Below are 18,299 nucleotides of genomic sequence, written 5' to 3'. Positions count from 1 at the left end.
TCTGTGGTAATTCTTAAAAAACATTTCGACATTGATTGAATGTGTAGGATACGTGAGAAGATGTTAAGTATAGCTTGAGAATACTCCGGAAAATCACGTGTATGTTTCCATGAAAGTTAGCCGGGTGTGCCTACTTGGAAATAACTGACACTAATTTACATTTGACATGTTTACTGTGTAATTAAAGCTTGATTTACTGCGGTTAGATTGGAAATGTAAGTCCAAATGTAATGGACTTTTCTTATATAGTGCTTTTCTAGTCAACAACTACTCAAAGCGCTTTCACACAGAACAGGAACCATTCACACACTGTGGCCGAGACTGGTTCCAAGCACAAGCTGCCACCTGCTCATCAGATAAACACACACATTTACACTCGAAAGGCGCAGCATTGGGGAAAACTCGGTTTTCGGTGTCTTGCCCAAGGACACTTTCGACATGGGACTGCAAGGCCAGGGATCGAACTGCCAACCTTCCAATTGGCAGGCTACCGCTCTACCACTGAGCAACAGCCACCCCAAATACCCTCACATATAGTTTAAAATACAACTGCAATGAAGGATTTTAAGGAGAAGGCTTTCATTATTTTTGGAATTGTCAACAAATCCCATGAAAAGACCAAAGTCCATCTCTTACTGATTACCCTACCCCGTCTGTGGCACTCATGCCGCCGCGTTCATGTCATATCGGAATTCCAACTTGTAAAAAGCTTTCACTTCAACAACTACATCGTAATTGACATTGATTTTTATGAGAGCTCCGATATATTTGACTTTTGCAAACCCTAAAACAGCTGGGCAGCTGTAGATAGTATAATATAGTTATTAGACCACAATGGATCATTTAACCCTCCTGTTGTCCTCAGGGTCAAACTTGACCCATTTTTTTAGTTTTTACTCCAAAAATATGTTTCTTTTAACCAAATTAACCAAAAAAACACAGTTGGTTCAATACAACATCATTGTATTCCGGATGTCATATTTTACAGTATTTGGATAAAATTTTTTTTTAAAAAAGTTTAAATGGTTTTTGAAAATATTTCCTTACTAAACTCTGACAAAAGTCATCTTTGGATTTTAACTTAATTGTCAAAATATTTCATAATTTCTGCTTTTTAACTCAAAAATTAGTTATAAAATCATATAAATGAGGTTTATTGACCATGAAAAATAATTGTTAAACTTGTGGTAATAGGTTGGTTTAAGGGGTGTGCATACTGGCGGTAACTGGGGGAGAAAGCATAGAAAACATTGAATAAAGCAAAAAGATTTTTATTATAGAAACAAAGTGTTTTCAGTTTTCCACCGGGAGGATAACACAAGGGTTAATGGGATTTGTTGATGATGGCACCTTATCTTTTAAAAGCCAGTTACTCCATTTTCAATTGGGTTACACTGGGTTAAACATTTGATATGACTATGTTCGAGAGAAAAACTAAAGAAATAATCATTTATACTTTTTTATTAATCCTGCAAGTGAAATTACAATGTTTTACTCTGTTATTACACACAGACAGCTTCAGGTCCCATACATGCACAAATGGAGTCAGAGTGGACCTTAGCAGTTGGAGGTTATGTGCGTTGCTCAAGAGCACATTGGCATCTCTTCAGCTACCAGTCCACCACCATACTTTGGTCTGAATCCACAACCATCCCGTTCCTAACCCCGCTCCCTAGAGACTGAGCTACCGCCACTACCAAATGCTAAATCATTTTACACTAAATGCAAGTCTGAAGTGTAAAGATGTATTACCTGGGGTGACCTCTAGCTCCCTCGGATCAGGGATGCTCCAAAATCATGGTAGCAGCTGTCGCCATGGTCCCGCTACACGTTCTGCGGTGCCGTGTTCATCTTGCTACGCTCTGCGGTGCCCAGCTACGTCCTGCTGTGCCTTGTAATGCCGCACAGTGCCCTGCTATGCCATGAACTATGCCATGAATTTTTTACTGTTTTTTCTATTTTTGTTATTTCCACTAACCCCAACCGGCCCGTCAGACACCGCCTACCAGGAGCCTGGGTCTGTCCCAGGTTTCTGCCTAAAAGGAAGTTTTTCCTCGCCACTGTTGCTTGCTCTGGAGGAAACTACTAGAACTGTTGGGTCCTTGTAAATTCTGGAGTGTGGTCTAGACCTACTCTATCTGTAAAGTGTCTTGAGATAACTCTTGTTATGAATTGATACTATAAATAAAATTGAATGGAATTGAATTAGTTGGAGGAGTCCTTTGCACCGCCCCGGGTTTGAATTCAACCCTCTCTCTCTCTCCCACTTCCCTTTCTATCCACTGTCGCTATCCAATAAAGGGAAAAGCCCCCAAAAAAATCTTTCAAAAGAAAAAAAGGTGTATTACCTGTCTCTTTGAAGGGTATTTATTTCCCCTTCTTTTTTTGGAGTTCTAATGTGTTCAGTGTCAACTGAAGCCCATCACATTCAGGTCGGAGGGCAAACTGAAGCGCGGATGTGATGAAAACCTCCAGAGAAGATCATCTTTCTCTCAGTCAACATCACATCCAACCTGTTCATCATGTCATTCCCTTATTATTCATAAATAAAAGTGATGAAATTTAATTATCCAAATGTAATCTGTTCATTATTCTGTTTACTTTGAGTTTTCAATGCATAAATCGAATGCAAACGCAATTCATCAATGTGTAATTTCTTTATTAATGGATCACAGTTAAACGCTGAAAAAGTCTTCAGTTATTCTATTGGGACTCTCCATACAGGTCTACATCGGTCATCCAACCGATTTGAACTCAATTACATTTTATTTATTGTGACAAATCAGAGCAGCAACAGCAATACACAGATACTAACACTAACACACAACAGGGATTTTTTTATGGAATAGTCTTCCACTTAATATTAAAATGGCAGAAACCAAAAGGGATTTTAAACATAAAGTTAGTGTACTTTTGGAATAAAATAGATAATTAGAGGAAAATAGACTCTAGACTGGACTTTGTAGTTCATGGTGTTTTATCTGGTACTTTTGATGTGTAATTTTTTTCTTTTTTTACCCTTAGAAAGCTGTGTTTGCATATGTGTTTGCATGTGTTGTATGTCCTGTTCTCTTCCATCAGGGACCATGTTGGAAAAAAGTGTTCATCTCTTTTACATGTTTTACCTTTTGTCTTTTGATAGCCGCACATAAACCAAAGCCAAAACAACACAGACTGTAATAAAGCTTCTATGATGGTCATCATACAGTATAATATTTAGTACATAATATATACCACAGTATATTCAAGAATCATGCTCATGCTGTGACTCCTCTCTGTCTCTGAACAGAACCCAGAGTTGACAAGCCGTGATCTGTGTGTTCAATCACCAACAATAGAGCACTCATTCCCACTCAGACTACCCCAGCACTGAGAGGATGCACAGTTGGAATGTGACAGGCCAAACATTGTCAGCGTTCAGCATGCAGAAGCAGGATCCCTCTGTTCTGCAGTTTTGTAATACGAAATACAGTGTGTTCCTCGGGGCTGGAAGACCAGGAAGCAACAACTAGTGTTTAACTGTTTAACCACTGAACACACTGGGGTGTGTATTGCACAAGTGGGATTTAAGTGGGCAAAGAAGCATGGTGTTAATCCGACTACATCCTCCACTAACGCCTCCCGATACGCTATCATCACAGTACTTATGCCACGATATATTATCATTGCAATTTTACACCCGATTACAATATGCTGTGCTATGTTGCAATTCAAAACTATTTTCCAACTTCAAGATCCATACTTGGCCTGTGTATTGATACAGTGTTGCCACGGAAAATATCGCGATACTGTGCTGTATTGATTTTTTCTCCCACCCCTACTAACTCCTCAGTGTCCACAGCACAGTGTCACTAACTCATCCATCATGTCACGGCGTCATCATCCAGTTGTGTTGCGTTAGCTTGAGAGGGGATTATCTTAGTTTACCAAACAGCATTCAACTGGTTAAAATGAGATCCCACTGAACACAATTGAAGAGGTCAGTCAGCCACTGATCCCCAATCATCAGTGATAAAAACTGCTGTGTCATGGTTTCAGTGTTTGAATGGGACTCAGCATCAGTGACGCAGCATCAGTTCTCATTACAAAAGCATGAGAGGAAAATGCATGGCAAGATGAATATTGATTAAATGAAATCTTTAACAAATGTTAGGATTTCTGGTGATGTGACAATAAAATTATAAGACCCGGCTGGTAATATTCTACATTCTTTGTCATCAACAAATCCCATGACAGGACAAAAGCAACAATGTGTTAGCTTATCTCTCTGCCCTGTCTGTGGCTGTAGTGTTTTTAATCAAATGCTACTCAAATAGGAGAGTGCACGTGTCACTTGACTTTTTATCACGGAATCATTGATCCATCTATTTATCCATCTATCTATCTATCTATCTATCTATCTATCTATCTATCTATCTATCTATCTCTCCTCTCTCCATATGCACTTTCCTCTTGAAATTATTAGTGTATTAGTTACATGACCCACACACTTTTTAAATGATATTATTTACTAATAGTAAAGCTGCCCTTCCTTTCTCTAACTTCTTCCTGAGTGTTTGAGTGCAGATGACTGCCAACAGAAACATCTCAGGCCGACAGATCACCAGTGTCACCAATGGGTGAAATACGTGTACTGCAATCCGTTCATTGACTGTAGTCTCAAAGCAGGCTAATTAGATTAGCTACGATTACGAAATTTTAAATGAACAGAAGAATAAGACACTGTCAAGTAAATTATTCCAAACCCCCTGAAATTGTTTCTGGGGAGTTGTATTCTACAAAATAACCCCTGGGTGGGCTTTTAAGGATGATGGATGATTTCTTTTAGAATTAATATGATTAGATTTGACTCTTTCCAGATGGAAGCTTTTACATTAAATCTAAATTAATTATAACAAAGGCTTTGAAAGAGTATTTACTCAAGGGAATACATTAAAGTGCCCATATTATGAATAAATCACTTTTTCTGGGATTTGGGGTGTTATTTTGGGTTTCTGGTGCTTCCACACACATATAAACTTGGAAATAAAACTATTTGTGCGGTTTTGAGTGAGATACGTTTTCTGAATTTCCTCTGCCTTCAGTCTCCGGGTGAGCTGTTCAACATCTGCGCAACTTATACACGTCACTAGCCGAGACAAGGTGGCCAACCCTTGCATGCTAGCACTAGCATTCTATCTCGTTCTCAATGGCAAAACACTGCTACAACACACACACTAGTTCACCATAATCTACAAAAGAACTACTTCCATGTCCCTGTTCAGCAGGCACGTTTAGAAGAAGTCTCCCAGCTAATCCTGCCTTGGACTGACCAAAGCTGGAGAAAGAGTTATCTAGCTGATGTGATCTTACCTCGCTACTGTGCATGTGCAACTCCCAACAAAGATAGGATAGAAGTGAGATGTCTTACTCTGTTGCTAACAGGATTGAAAACAGGATCCGCAGCAATGTGCTGTACAACAAAAATATGGTGCTTTTGGAAAATGAAACCATGGAAACTTAGTCTGGTACAACCTCAAAATACAATTATGAACCTGAAAACGAGCAGAATAAGGGCACTTTAACAGAAAACATTAATGAACAGTCAAATGTATTGCAAATGTCACATCCAAAATCACCTTTTGGTAAAGTATCTGCACACCTACACAGAAGGTATCACTTTTTCTTGTTGACGTCAGTGTTGGGGAAGGATTCACAGTAAATTTACTCTCTTTGCTGGCATTGTATCAGAAGACAGCATAGGAAATCTAATTAGAAATATAGAAAGTATTGTACAGAATAGAACAGCACAATGTAATTATGCTAAACAAAACATCACATGACCCATACGTTCACAGATGCTACCAACTGTCACCTTGTGAAATGTTACCTAAGAGTAGTTATTGTGAATGATCCAAGAGCATCTTCACACATGTATTTAAGGAAGTGCCTTATTTGGTCATTTGCAACCGTGATTGCTTAGCATGAGGGGCTGTTTTCCCCCCTGGGGAGAAAAGCCTTCTGAATTGGGGTGGTGTTGCTCTGAAACAACTTTTTAGTAAAGTAGTTTATTGCTTATCTACATTCTCCTTGATCATCTGAGCAGGTAATCATTCAATAACCATTGTTCCCATTATTGGAGGACACCAACAGTATTCATAGTATTAAACAGTAATCAATTAATCAGGAGTCCAACAGAAAGACATCAATAATGGCTGAAGCCACAACTTTGGCTGAGTTTAATCCTCCATTCTCCAGACTTGCAGTTACTTCGGCGGGGACAGTACATGGGGAGTACATGAAGTGGGGCACGGAGGCATATCATTGGTTCTTTCCAAGTGAACCATAAGGCAGGGATTGGTGGACAATTTTACAGGAATAGCAGCTACAGATTAGAGCCCGACCGATAAAGGATTTGAAAGGGCGATACTGATACAAATATTTGGTTATCTAAAAATCTGATATTCCGATACATCGGTCGATATAAATTAAATTATTAAAATAAAGTTCTGGAGAATAAAATGTATTAAAATACACACTTGAGATATGAAACTTAAAGTCCTTTGAACAAAACACAATAACAAGAAAAATGAGTATTGCCAACAGGGACGTTGTGGGGACAAACTATGCAACAGCAACACTCATAACATGGTTGACCATCATCAGAATCCTTTCTTTGTCATTATAAATGTTTCTGATGAATGAATATATCGGTCGGGCAGACTACAGATGACCATTTCAAACAATATAAAAAAGTGTTTATTGGAAATAGTTACCAACCCTGCTACTCTGTTAATGGTCATTCAGTCTTAACCCTTGTGTTGTCTTCCCGTTAACCATGAACTTGTCCTTCCCGGTCAAAATTGAAAATTAATATTTCTTTGGACTTTTCCGATGTTTTTGTTGCTTTTTCTGATTTATTTGTCACTTTTTTCAGCTCTTGGGTGTTTTTTAAAAACCTGAGCTGGTTTAATAATAGTTTTTTTTAATTCTTATTCTTGGAATTCATGGTCAACAAACCTCATTTAGATCAAATTATTCATCCGTTTTTAGTTAAAAAGGCAGAAATTATGAATTATTTTGACTAATAGCTAAGATCAGAGGCTGCTAAGGGGATCTCCGATAGGTAGACGTCAAAGTTTCGTCCCGATACTGTTTTGAAACCATTATACAAAATAATTCAAATGCTAAAAGACTAAATAAAAACCCCTAAAATTCAATGAAAGCAATGTTGTATGGAATCATCCATGTTAGTTTGGGGCAATTTGGTTGAAAGAAATCCATATTTCTGGTATAAAACACTAAGTAACGGGTCAATTTGACCCAAGGACAACACAAGGGTTAAAACATCAAATGGTTGAAACTTTAACTTTAACTTTTAACCTTGTAGTCACTGTTAACATTTCAAAACCAATGTCCTGAAATACAGGGCCAATAGATGGCTAATACACCCTGGGTGGGCCAGCTGACCAATCAGAGCAGACTGATGGGACAGTCTCTGATCTTGTCCGATCTAGACTATTGCCCTGATCTGGTCCGGTGTGTGGACAAACTGCACTGCTCCACAAGGAGTAATGTGGAACAAATGCATAGCAGGCTGTCATGGATGACAGGAGATGAAAAACTAGCATGCTTGTGATTGTGTTTTTGAAGAATATTTGTACATTACGCAAACCCCCCCCCCCAGCTTGTTCTCACAGCTATTGCCTACCAGTGTCTGGCAAGATACTTCCAAAATGTAATACATTATAGATTTCTAGTTACTGTCATTTGAGAGTAATATGTAATATTACAATATTTCTGTCTCTGAATTGCGTTACACTAGTTTTTGCATTACTTTTGAGTTACTTTCACCAAAGAAACAGCAGAAGTTTGACTTGGCAGATAGCGTGTGAATTTCACCCCTGGATCAACAAAGTCTCCTCTTTATCCACTTCAATAAATCCTAGATTATTCATAATATTTTGTAAAATGTATATGAATATGCAAAGTAACAAAAGTTATAAAAAAAGACAAGTAAAACATGCAATCGGCAAGTAGGAGAAAAATGGAAGAGGAGAAAACTACTCAATTAAAATGACCTTACAGTTGTACTAAAGTACGGCATTGTTGTAAAATGTTTGTTTAAAGCACTTGAATAAGAAATTCAAGTTGTTTAATTCATAACAATCTAAAGGGAATGGTCAATTATAGTCTGATTAAAATTCACTATTTACATTATTTACAGTACTTGATTTACAGCTGATATGTGAAAAGGTACAAAATCTCATTTGTTCAACAGTAATTTAGTTGTACTGCGAATCATCACAGGAAGTGCTTTTATTTTGAAGCAGCCTACACGGAAGTTGTCTGTTGTGTACTCTTGCTAGCTTACTGAGATGAACGTGAGACGCATGAAATATGTGCTGATGTTGATAAAAGGGAACGGTATTTAGGCTACTTATTCTTATTCTATTCTTTAAAAAAAACAAAAACAGTAAATGTTGCGTTAAAATGCGTTGTAACTCGCATTGGTAAAAGTCAAATAAGTAATGCGTTAAATTACTGCGTTTGGGCAAAAAGGAACACATTACTGTAATTGCGTTACGTTTGTAACGCGTTACTCCCACCTACCAATGATAGACATGGTTATGATAAAAGGGTAATGTGTTATGTAAGTGTGTTATGGCTGCCTATGCCCAGAACCAATGCAATGGTAATATACCTAGGTGTAATATTGGAACAGATTCACATTTAATCCTAATGGGAAATACTTCAAGCTTAAAAAACAAACTAAGATAAACTGTAGTAAGGAGATTAGGATAAAACCTGTTGGATTCTGTCATACCTTTCTCTTGTCTTCTTTCTTGCTTCTAGTATATATTTTATTTCATGTTACTGTTTTGATGTTTTTATGACATGGAAAGCATGCTACTGGGCCTATCGTTTTGCAAATTGTGGGATGTTTTCACAACCATATATATTTATAATTTGCTTTGTAATATTTGTTTATTGTCGTGTGTTGGACCCCAGGAAAAATACTCTTCACTATGGTGACGACTATTGGGGGCTCCTTAATAAACAATGAACAATACACATTAAACTGGGCTTTACAGGAAGGAGCGCCAAGAGCTCAGACAGAGTGTTTCAGGCAGAGCTGCAGCAATGGACAGTATGAGAAACATAGTATGTGTTTGAACATCAAGGCATGCAAACCTATTCTACTATAATAGTGGCTCTTGAAAGAGTGCTTGTGTAGAGAATACAGTCCTAAAAGAAGGGCTGCTCATCATCAGTGGATTTAAAATATGTGCCAACCACTAGATGGAGACAAATCCCCATGCTTGTTTCTGCTAGTTCTATGTAGGGATTCTTCGGAGCTGCAAACATGACATGTAGTTGGCCTACACACACACACACACACACACACACACACACACGCACACACACACACACACACACACACACACACACACACACACACACACACACACACACACACACACACACACACACACACACACACACACACACACACACACAATGGACCTGAATTAAATCTGCAATAAATAGTGTTTATTGAAGGATTAATGACTGAATGAAATGTGTAATGTGAAATAGGGTCTTTTTCTTTAAGGAGAAGGCTGTAAACACATTGGCTGTGTTCAGAATTACTTGCTGGTAATACTTGTTAGTGGATACTACCAGCTCATACAATTCTGAAACTGAAAGAAATTGGCAGTGCATCACCATATTATCACCATGTCAAGTTGATATGACTAACATCATTACCCATCAACCATCCTCCTTCCGCATCATGTGGAGGATAGTCTGGCAAAGCGAGTCTAACCATCCATCAAAAATGGAGCAACATTAGCCTTCATTGTGGCCATGTTTCTCGTGAGCTTTCACATTTGAAAGCTGTACATCTAAAATTCCCTCTCTTTTTAGCTTTGTTTTGGTCTTCACCAGAAATGTCTGTCTCTTTATCTGCTTAGTATCTCCACTATGCTCACCAGCTAGACGCTAACTTTATCTCTGTCTGCTGTTTGAAGCACAAAAGGGGAAAACTCTGATAAACCCACTGTACACTACCTGCCCAGTAGTACGTTAGTAGAAAACGTTAGACAGTGGAGCTAAACAACCAGATATTTTCCTATGGAATTTAACCAAAGCATATCTGAAAGGAGAGTTACAATAGTAATACTCCAAATGAATGCTGATGTTGCTTTGTAACTGCTGGATGTGTAAATGGCCAAGTGCCACCTCTGTTGGCTAACTAAGCACCTTTCAGCAGCAGCATATTGCAGGCAAAGAGCATCTAGAGAAATAGGCTGGCAGTGGGAAAGGTTTGCTGCAGAAATGTGGAGATGAGATGAGAGAGGCCTGGGAGATTTTTGCTCTTCTCCAGTAACTATTTACTTTGCAGTCCATGCCTGTGACATCAGAACCTAGACTATATAAATGAATGGAGGTTGGTAGCTTTAATAAATACATGTACACTTCTCCAGAGGAGGAGAAGAAGGGAGGGAGCGTGGACAAAGGGAGGAACACAGAAGCAGAGGTGAGGAAGATGGACAGAAGAGACACCCGGCTGGTTTGCTCTTTGCTGTTGTGTATCATCACTCAGGTATGACCTGCCAAAATGAAACATATGTATATCCTTTCTGTAAAATAGCCACAAAAGTAGTCCTTTCAGTTGCGTCATTAATGGAATCACTTGAAGATTTTGTTACAAAATCTCAGTTCTCTGCATGATGGCGTGGTGAACTGTGGTGTGTGAATGCTTGCTTTCATGTTAGCACAATGATGGTTGGATGGGGATGACAGATAACGATTGTTGGAGGCAGCATTGCAAAGCAGAGGTCGGTCATTGATCTTCCTACCATGAGGGGAATCACAGAAATAGCTATTTATGATAGCAGTTTTAGTCTAGTTTCCTTAAATTGTGGGGTCACTTGGACATTTCCATTGCACTCCATTATAGACAGAATACCAGCTCAGATCAGTTGCATTGTTTTTTTAACCGGGGCAGCAGTTCAGATTACATTATGTGCTTACATGATTACAAAAGAGTTTTCCACAGTTGTTAGTTTTTAAAAAATGATATCAGATTAGTAAACAGAATGTTCATTTGGACCACTGGATGAATGGTTGCTGATAATGGGCAATGTAGATATTGCATTAAAGATCAGCCCCCGACTCGGATCAGCTGGTATTCTGTCTATAATGGGGTGGTATGGAAATTTCTAAGTGACCCCAAACTTTTGACCAGAAGTGTATAAATAATGTATTTATTTAATGTGTGCTAATTGAAGTATGTAGGAGCATATACTACCCAGATAGCAGACAGATTTGGACCTAATCTGGGCCACTTTTGGCACTTACGGCTCAGTTATGGCACTGGCAAGTGTTGTGTGGGCCAAATGTGGCCCAAATTACATGAGCCGGACCTAACTTGTGTTATGGCAACTATTGTGTGGGCCAAAAGTGGCCCAAATGTCATGAGCCGGGCATGAAATAGGTTACGGCAAGTGTTGTGTGGGCCAGACTTGGGCCGAAAGTCATGAGCCGGACCTAACTTGTGTTACGGCAAAAATTGTGTGAGCCAAAGGTGGCCCAAATGTCATGAGCCGGGCATGAAATAGGTTACGGCAAGTGTTGCGTGGGCCAGACTTGGGCCAAATGTCACTTTTTAATATTCCACAATGGTGCCTCCAATTGAATACTGATTAAGTAGGATTACAATTTAATTGAAAATCGTGAATCATTTAACTTGTTGAAATACTTAGACAACCTCGCATGTGGTCCGGTGAATCTTCACTCAAAAATCAACACCTGGCAATGTGCACGGCCCAGGACCAGATCATTGTTACCAATTTTTAGTGATATCAGTGAGGTGGTGCTTACACAGAGCCCAAAGGACCCACCCAGCCACAGCCTGTTTACACTGCTAAATGTTTCTGCTGCAATCACTAAACTAGAGAACAGCTTTTCCCCCCAAAAGCTCTATATGTTTTAATTGATGTTATGTTTTGCTTCTGATGTGTGTGACCAGAAGATGTTTTGTCAAATGTGTTATGCTTGATACATATCAGTGTCGGGATTACATCCCATGTGGGGAGCCAAATGTTTGACGTGGCCAAATCGAACATTGGTCAAATAATAGTTATAAACCTTTGTTCTGATTGTAAAATCAGTCAAAGTATTTCCCAAGTACTGCTGTCCCTCTGCAACAAGGCAAAAAGAATCTGTAGTGTGTATCAAAGAATATTTGTGAATACTTTTATTGTGAAGTCAGAATTTTGTGTCAAATTGTGTTATACTATAATGGTTAAACATCTAGTCAGCAAGGTGAAGGCAGCGGCAGTGATCATGAGATTGTTTGACTGTCAGTGGTTTTCACATGTAGTTAAGTTCTCAACCGTTCTGGTTGTCAAAGGAAATTGTCATACTGGAAAGATCTGATATGCTAATATGACAGCTGAAAGTTACACCGAATGGTTTTCCATGGGACTGTCCCTCGAAAACATTCTGGGCTCTGACGCATGTTGTGATTTAAAACAAGTTCTGCATCCTGATCAACATGTGCAGGATGCAATACTCCAGTCTCTATGAAAAAAGCTTTTTGTTAGTTTTAGCACGAATCAGTATGAGTGAATGTGAATTTCTAACCTACCTTCTGTCACATGTATGAACCTGTGTGTAGAGCTGGATGATGAATACAGATGACTCACACTGACGTCTACAGTAGATCATCAGTATAGCATGCAGAGACAAGATTTATCAATTTAAGGGTCAGTTCACCCAAATCCACAAAACATAAAAGAGTTGTGCGTGAGCTGAAAAAGTCAACAGCATTGTGTTTTTTCAGAAACAAGGCCATAGTAACTGGAGCTGTTTCTTTAGCAGAAAGCTGTTCCATTGAGACTTGTTCACAGTGTGTGGATAACTTTACATAACGTGTGTGTGAGGGCCAAACCTACTCCAGCACTAAACATTTATTTTACTACCAGTGGAGCCATTTATTAGATGCAGAAAACATATCAAGCTACTAAGCAACAGTATAAACAGCAGCTGTATCTTGTAACTCTGACTGCAGGCGGGGTGCCAACAGTGTACTGGGCCATGTCGGTGCACACCCAGCCTGCCACGCTGCCCTGTTGGTGTTCCTGTGATGTTAGACAGCTGCGGATGCTGCCAGGTGTGTGCTAGGCAGGAGGGTGAGGCCTGCACCGACCGGCTGCCCTGTGACAGCCACCGAGGGCTCCAGTGCGACTACAGCGCCAGCTTCCCTGGAGGGCCGGGACGGTGTGTCGGTGCGAACAGATTACACACAAGATGAAATAGATTAGTTTGGATTAGATCTACAAGCACTAATAACTACTAATACTGACAAAACAGCAACTGCTACGCTACTGCTGTGCTAGTTACTACTATAGCAACTGTTTCTACTTTTCATGTGTAATCATTAATAGTGTTCAAGCAAAAATTCCAAAGATTCAAAGATTCTAAAATGTGAGAAATTGCTGCTTTTCTGAGTGAGAGGAAATTGAATATCTTTGAATAATGTAATGATAATATGGGAGATCACAAGTTGAGGCAACTTTTAACATTAGTACTACTACTGCACGAAAATATTAGTAGCATGCTAACATACAGAATGTGACATTGACCAAGTCTTGATATAAATACAAGCCAACTTTAATAACCAAGCAGTCAGGGTGGGTCAAAGTGCCATACCGGACAGGTGTATTACAATAAGAACTCAGTGTCATAAAATAATAAAACATTGTGCACCTGTCAGCAGGCCAATGCATGAGAATGTTTGCTATCAGTGGATAACCAAAACTAAACACAAGATAACCACCCCCCAAAAGAAAAAAACTACTACCAGGGCCAGATGCTAATCAACAGGGGAACGCCCACTGCACCAGCCGCTCCTGTGACCAGAAACTAACACCAGCTGCAGCACTAAGACAAGATCAAATCCCAACTTAGACCTATACTCACACTACTAAATCACGAGATAATACAATATAAAATGAGTGTCAACAGCAACCTGCATGACGTTTATGAATTGACCACAGCACACGCTAATGTCAGTCCAAACACACGTTATCATACCTTGCCACTGCCACCGATCCTGGACTGCAATGACCCTTTACAAAAGAAACAACAAATTGTTCGCAGGCCCATATTTTCACACAAATACAGTCCCCCCTATATTACATAACAATCAATTAACCCTTACTGTTGCCACTCCTACTGTGAGTAATATATGATAAAGTCCTTCATCATGATAAGAACAAGGCACATATCCTTTACATACTAAAGGATATGTGTAAAGGATATGTGTCTTATTCTTATCATTCTGTTGCTTCCTGTTCTGTGGCAGCATTTTTAAGCAGGTGACAGTTTTTTCCTGTTTTCAGTTATTTCCTGTACGTCATTCACATAACTGAAATTCATTCTACAAGTGATGTAGTAGTGAGTGTGGTACTTTCACCCACGTAACATTCTCTCCTCTCCCCCTCCCTGTCCTGCCATCAGGTCAGAACGAGCTGGGCTGCGAGATAAACGGCCGGAGGCTGGAGGAGGGGCAGGTATTTCAACCTTCCTGTGCCCAGCTCTGCCACTGCCTGGGGGGAGGGGTGACCTGCGTGCCCATGTGCAGCGAAGATCTGCACAGGCCCACTGAGAAGTGCCCCAGCCCCCAGCTGGTACGACTACCAGGGCGCTGCTGCAAAGAGTGGGTGTGTGATGGCCTGGACAACAGCATTTCTTCAAATCCCTCAGCAGGTAATGGGTTTGATAATCAACAAGACCAAACAAATATTGGTAGATAGATTATTAGAATCATAACTGCAACAAGTCTGACTGACACTGATATGAAAGAGTAAAACCATCCTATAGCCTATAAATACTCTGAAGACTGCAGAGTGGTTTGCTTCCCATCCCAACCAAAAACAGTGATGATTTTCGGCTATTTCCTGTGAGCCATTCCAATCTGCTTTTAAATTTAGGTCAGCAGGTGGTTGGCCACATTGAACCACAGTCAACTATGAGAATGTTTCAGGTTGGGTTGTGAAGAAATAAACAGATTTCAATACCACAGAGGTGTCTGTTAGATATACCATCTGTGTGAAACATCTGGAAGCACTATTTTTAGCAAACTGACCTCGCTCGAGCAGCAGTTTACAACATTTCAGACTGCATATGTGCAAAGTTTTCTGGCTCATGAGCTCTCATCAAAGCTGTACACTTCAAACAACTTTCAGCTTGTTACACAAAGCAAATACATTCCCCTTATATATCTTCCCAGCAGAGCACACGCCTCAGGACTACGAGGGTGGGCTGTCCAGCCCGTTGCTTGGCTCAACCTCCAACTGCATCGTGTGGACCTCCGACTGGAGCCCCTGCTCCCACAGCTGTAACCCAGGTGTCTCCACCCGCACTACAAACCGGAACTGGGCTTGTCGGCTGCAGACTGAGACCAGACTGTGCCAGATCAGACCGTGCCAGACTCTGCAGTTGGGGCTCCCAAGACTGCAGCCGGTCAGTGCATGATTCATACACATTATCCAGTTCCAGTGATCAAATACATATACATGTAAATGCAAGTAAATTTCCACGCAAGAACATGTGTATCATTTAAAAATGCGTTTGGTGATGTACTGTAAATACGGTAAAGTACTGTGTCTAAAAGAATCAAAAACTATCTGCTATAATCAACAAGTCCTCCAACCGACCACATAGGTCGTTTATTCCTGCCCTCTAATACAACCCACAGGACCGTTTGATAAATTATTGCCCCTAGGGATGGCAGTAAATGCGATCACAGGTTGCGGTTTACGACAACACGATGTAGTTGTGCATGTGATATAGAATGTGACGTGATTGTAAAGTTATATTCTCAAATGTTCTGTTTATTAGTGTTTGTTTGACCTATCCACCTCCCCAACCTATCTCCTTATATGGAGTTTGGTGCTCTTATACCTCGTCACCTTACTTCCTGCGTTGTTCCCATCATAACTACTACGGCCACTAGAGGGCGCCACCACTAACGTAATTATAGGTCGCAGTTGCTACTTGAACAAACGATAGGGTCGTTTTTCAGGATATTCTCACTATAAGGATTCAATGACTTGTTGCTATTATTTAACCTTATTTTCTTTTCAGTCATTTTTTTTTAATTTATTTTATTATGTCCTTTACATACCATTTTAAATTGTTTTGTCATAGTGGCATTTTCCTCAGAAACACATTTTGTTATATTACTTTTAAACATACAATATATAATTTTCTGCCGGTAGGGGTCTTTTAATCAAAACAATGGATGGTAAACACAGACTTTTGATAACATTGTGAAGTTATGGGAGTTGTAGTTTTCATTGTTAAACACCATCACCAATTAGAATGCATCTGTTCTCAGATGAGTTTACCCATTCAATTTTACAATGTTGTGCAGAAGATCTCCCAGCTGCTCAAAATTATCTGACATTATCTGAATTACACTGACATTAGTCATTTTGGTGACAAACCCACCTTTTGGACTATAAATGTAACTGTAAAGACAGTTAAACACAAAGGGGGTAGACTTTTACCCCCTTCTTAACGTTATGGATGGCTGCTGTTCTGGGGTGCCTGGGGTCTGATATGGTCTGTTTTCCAAGGCTTCAATAAACTGCCGTTAGCGTACTTAGCACCCGGCGCTGGAGTTAGCCAGGTACGGATTGCTGTAATGATAGTGGCTGGCTGCTAGCTGGCTGGGGGCCAATTGTGGATGTTGTTATGGAAAATCATTCTGGTGTTTGGTAATGAAGCTGAAAATAAAGATTACCAGAAAAAAACTGGAGTTGTTATTGTTATTTTATTATTCTTTTGCTAGAAGAAGGAGACAGTTTTGTTATTTTAAGGAATACTTTCTAACAGCTTCTTTGGTTGTAATTTCCATCATTCTACACCAGAGACTGAAGCAATACCCTATACAGTATGGAGAAGTTGTTCTGTCTAAAGCACAAATGTAGTCACACATGAGCACACATGTACAGTAGTTACACATAAAATCTCCAATACATTTCCCAACTTTTGATCATAAAATCACAAAAAATTACATTTTAACAGTAACAAATAATTCATATTATGATTTAAATAATAAACAGACATCATCAAACACATTAACCCCGAAACAGGTTTAAAATATGATAATAACACTGGAAATAATGCATGTTTGTGAACCTGAGAGAATCTGTTGTAGATAGGCAATAAGCAAAGAGAGAAATATTTCATCAAAGATGTGGGTGACGAGTAATTTACACAGAAGTGTCATCATCTGAATCGGACTGTGAGGAACAGCAAGGTTTGTCCAGCTGCTCTTAGTCAGGGATGTGAAACAAATCTGGAAGAATGGTGCGTAAACCTTTGAACAGGTCTTCTTCGTTGGTTTGAACAAGTCTATATTGGATTGTTTGAGTAATCCTCCTGGACACTAATTTTTCACGAAAAGAATCACGCAGCACGTCAATACATGCAGCATCACGACACAGCATTAATGCACCTGTGCGCATGAGCATTGTTTTCCCACCGCCTCCCGTCAGCTGTTTCATGTCATGCAATAAACTGTTGACATGATCAGTCACCATGGTGAGATTGTCTGTTGGATCTGGTATGTAAGTACAACACAGCGGTCCTATAATGTGACATAGGCCTCCCTGACAAGCCAGCAGATAATCTAAGGCCATTTGATGTTGAATGAGGGTGTTCCTCATCGCCTTTAGAGTAGGGGACAATCCAAAGAAACCAGTTTGAGTCAAATTAGTTGGTTCTTCCAGGTCGAGGGCTATTTGATCTATCTTGTCAGAGTAGCGAATTGCATTGGCATTATCAAATTAGTCAAAGGGAGTGTCATTTATTCTGTTAGTACAATTTTTACAGGTCCCCAAGTGCAATGAATTAAATACGCAGAGTTGTTGGAAATGTATCTGAGGTGTGAAATAGGGTGAATGATTTTGATGAATTTGAATTTGAATGATTATTTTAAGCAGGGGTAATCAGACGCTTTTGATTGGTTGTGCCACAATGTGTTCTTATAGCGGCACCGGTGTAGTTAGGAACACCCTGAGGCATGTTTTGAAGGGCAGAGAGTGCTGCAACTGTTTGGTTGTGAGTTAATGGCACAGGGTACACTGGTAGGGTGACCAGAAGTCCCGAAAAAATTGGGGATAGTCCCGAAATCCAAGCAGTTGTCCCTAATGCTGAATCCTGAATGTAAGATTGAAGGCTGAAGGATCTATTAGTTGAGGGTCCCTTGCTGTCACCCCTACATAATGAAGGCCCCC

At 39.7% G+C, this 18,299-nt stretch overlaps 1 protein-coding gene across 1 annotated transcript in view; it reads left to right on the top strand.

Moving 5' to 3' along the window:
• The first annotated feature begins 10,159 nt into the window (after window positions 1-10,159).
• Window positions 10,160-18,299, top strand: part of LOC116688182 (WNT1-inducible-signaling pathway protein 2) — a 10,550-nt gene continuing 2,410 nt past the window's right edge. The window contains exons 1-4 of the mRNA XM_032514023.1: window positions 10,160-10,588; window positions 13,061-13,277; window positions 14,512-14,760; window positions 15,284-15,516. Of these exons, the coding sequence (XP_032369914.1) occupies window positions 10,427-10,588; window positions 13,061-13,277; window positions 14,512-14,760; window positions 15,284-15,516 (861 nt within the window). The 5' untranslated portion in view covers window positions 10,160-10,426. The remainder of the gene's footprint in view (window positions 10,589-13,060; window positions 13,278-14,511; window positions 14,761-15,283; window positions 15,517-18,299) is intronic.

Source organism: Etheostoma spectabile, chromosome 4 (assembly GCF_008692095.1).
Source record: "Etheostoma spectabile isolate EspeVRDwgs_2016 chromosome 4, UIUC_Espe_1.0, whole genome shotgun sequence".
In the NCBI taxonomy this organism is placed as follows: domain Eukaryota; kingdom Metazoa; phylum Chordata; class Actinopteri; order Perciformes; family Percidae; genus Etheostoma; species Etheostoma spectabile.
This window is presented reverse-complemented; position numbering and strand designations above follow the sequence as displayed.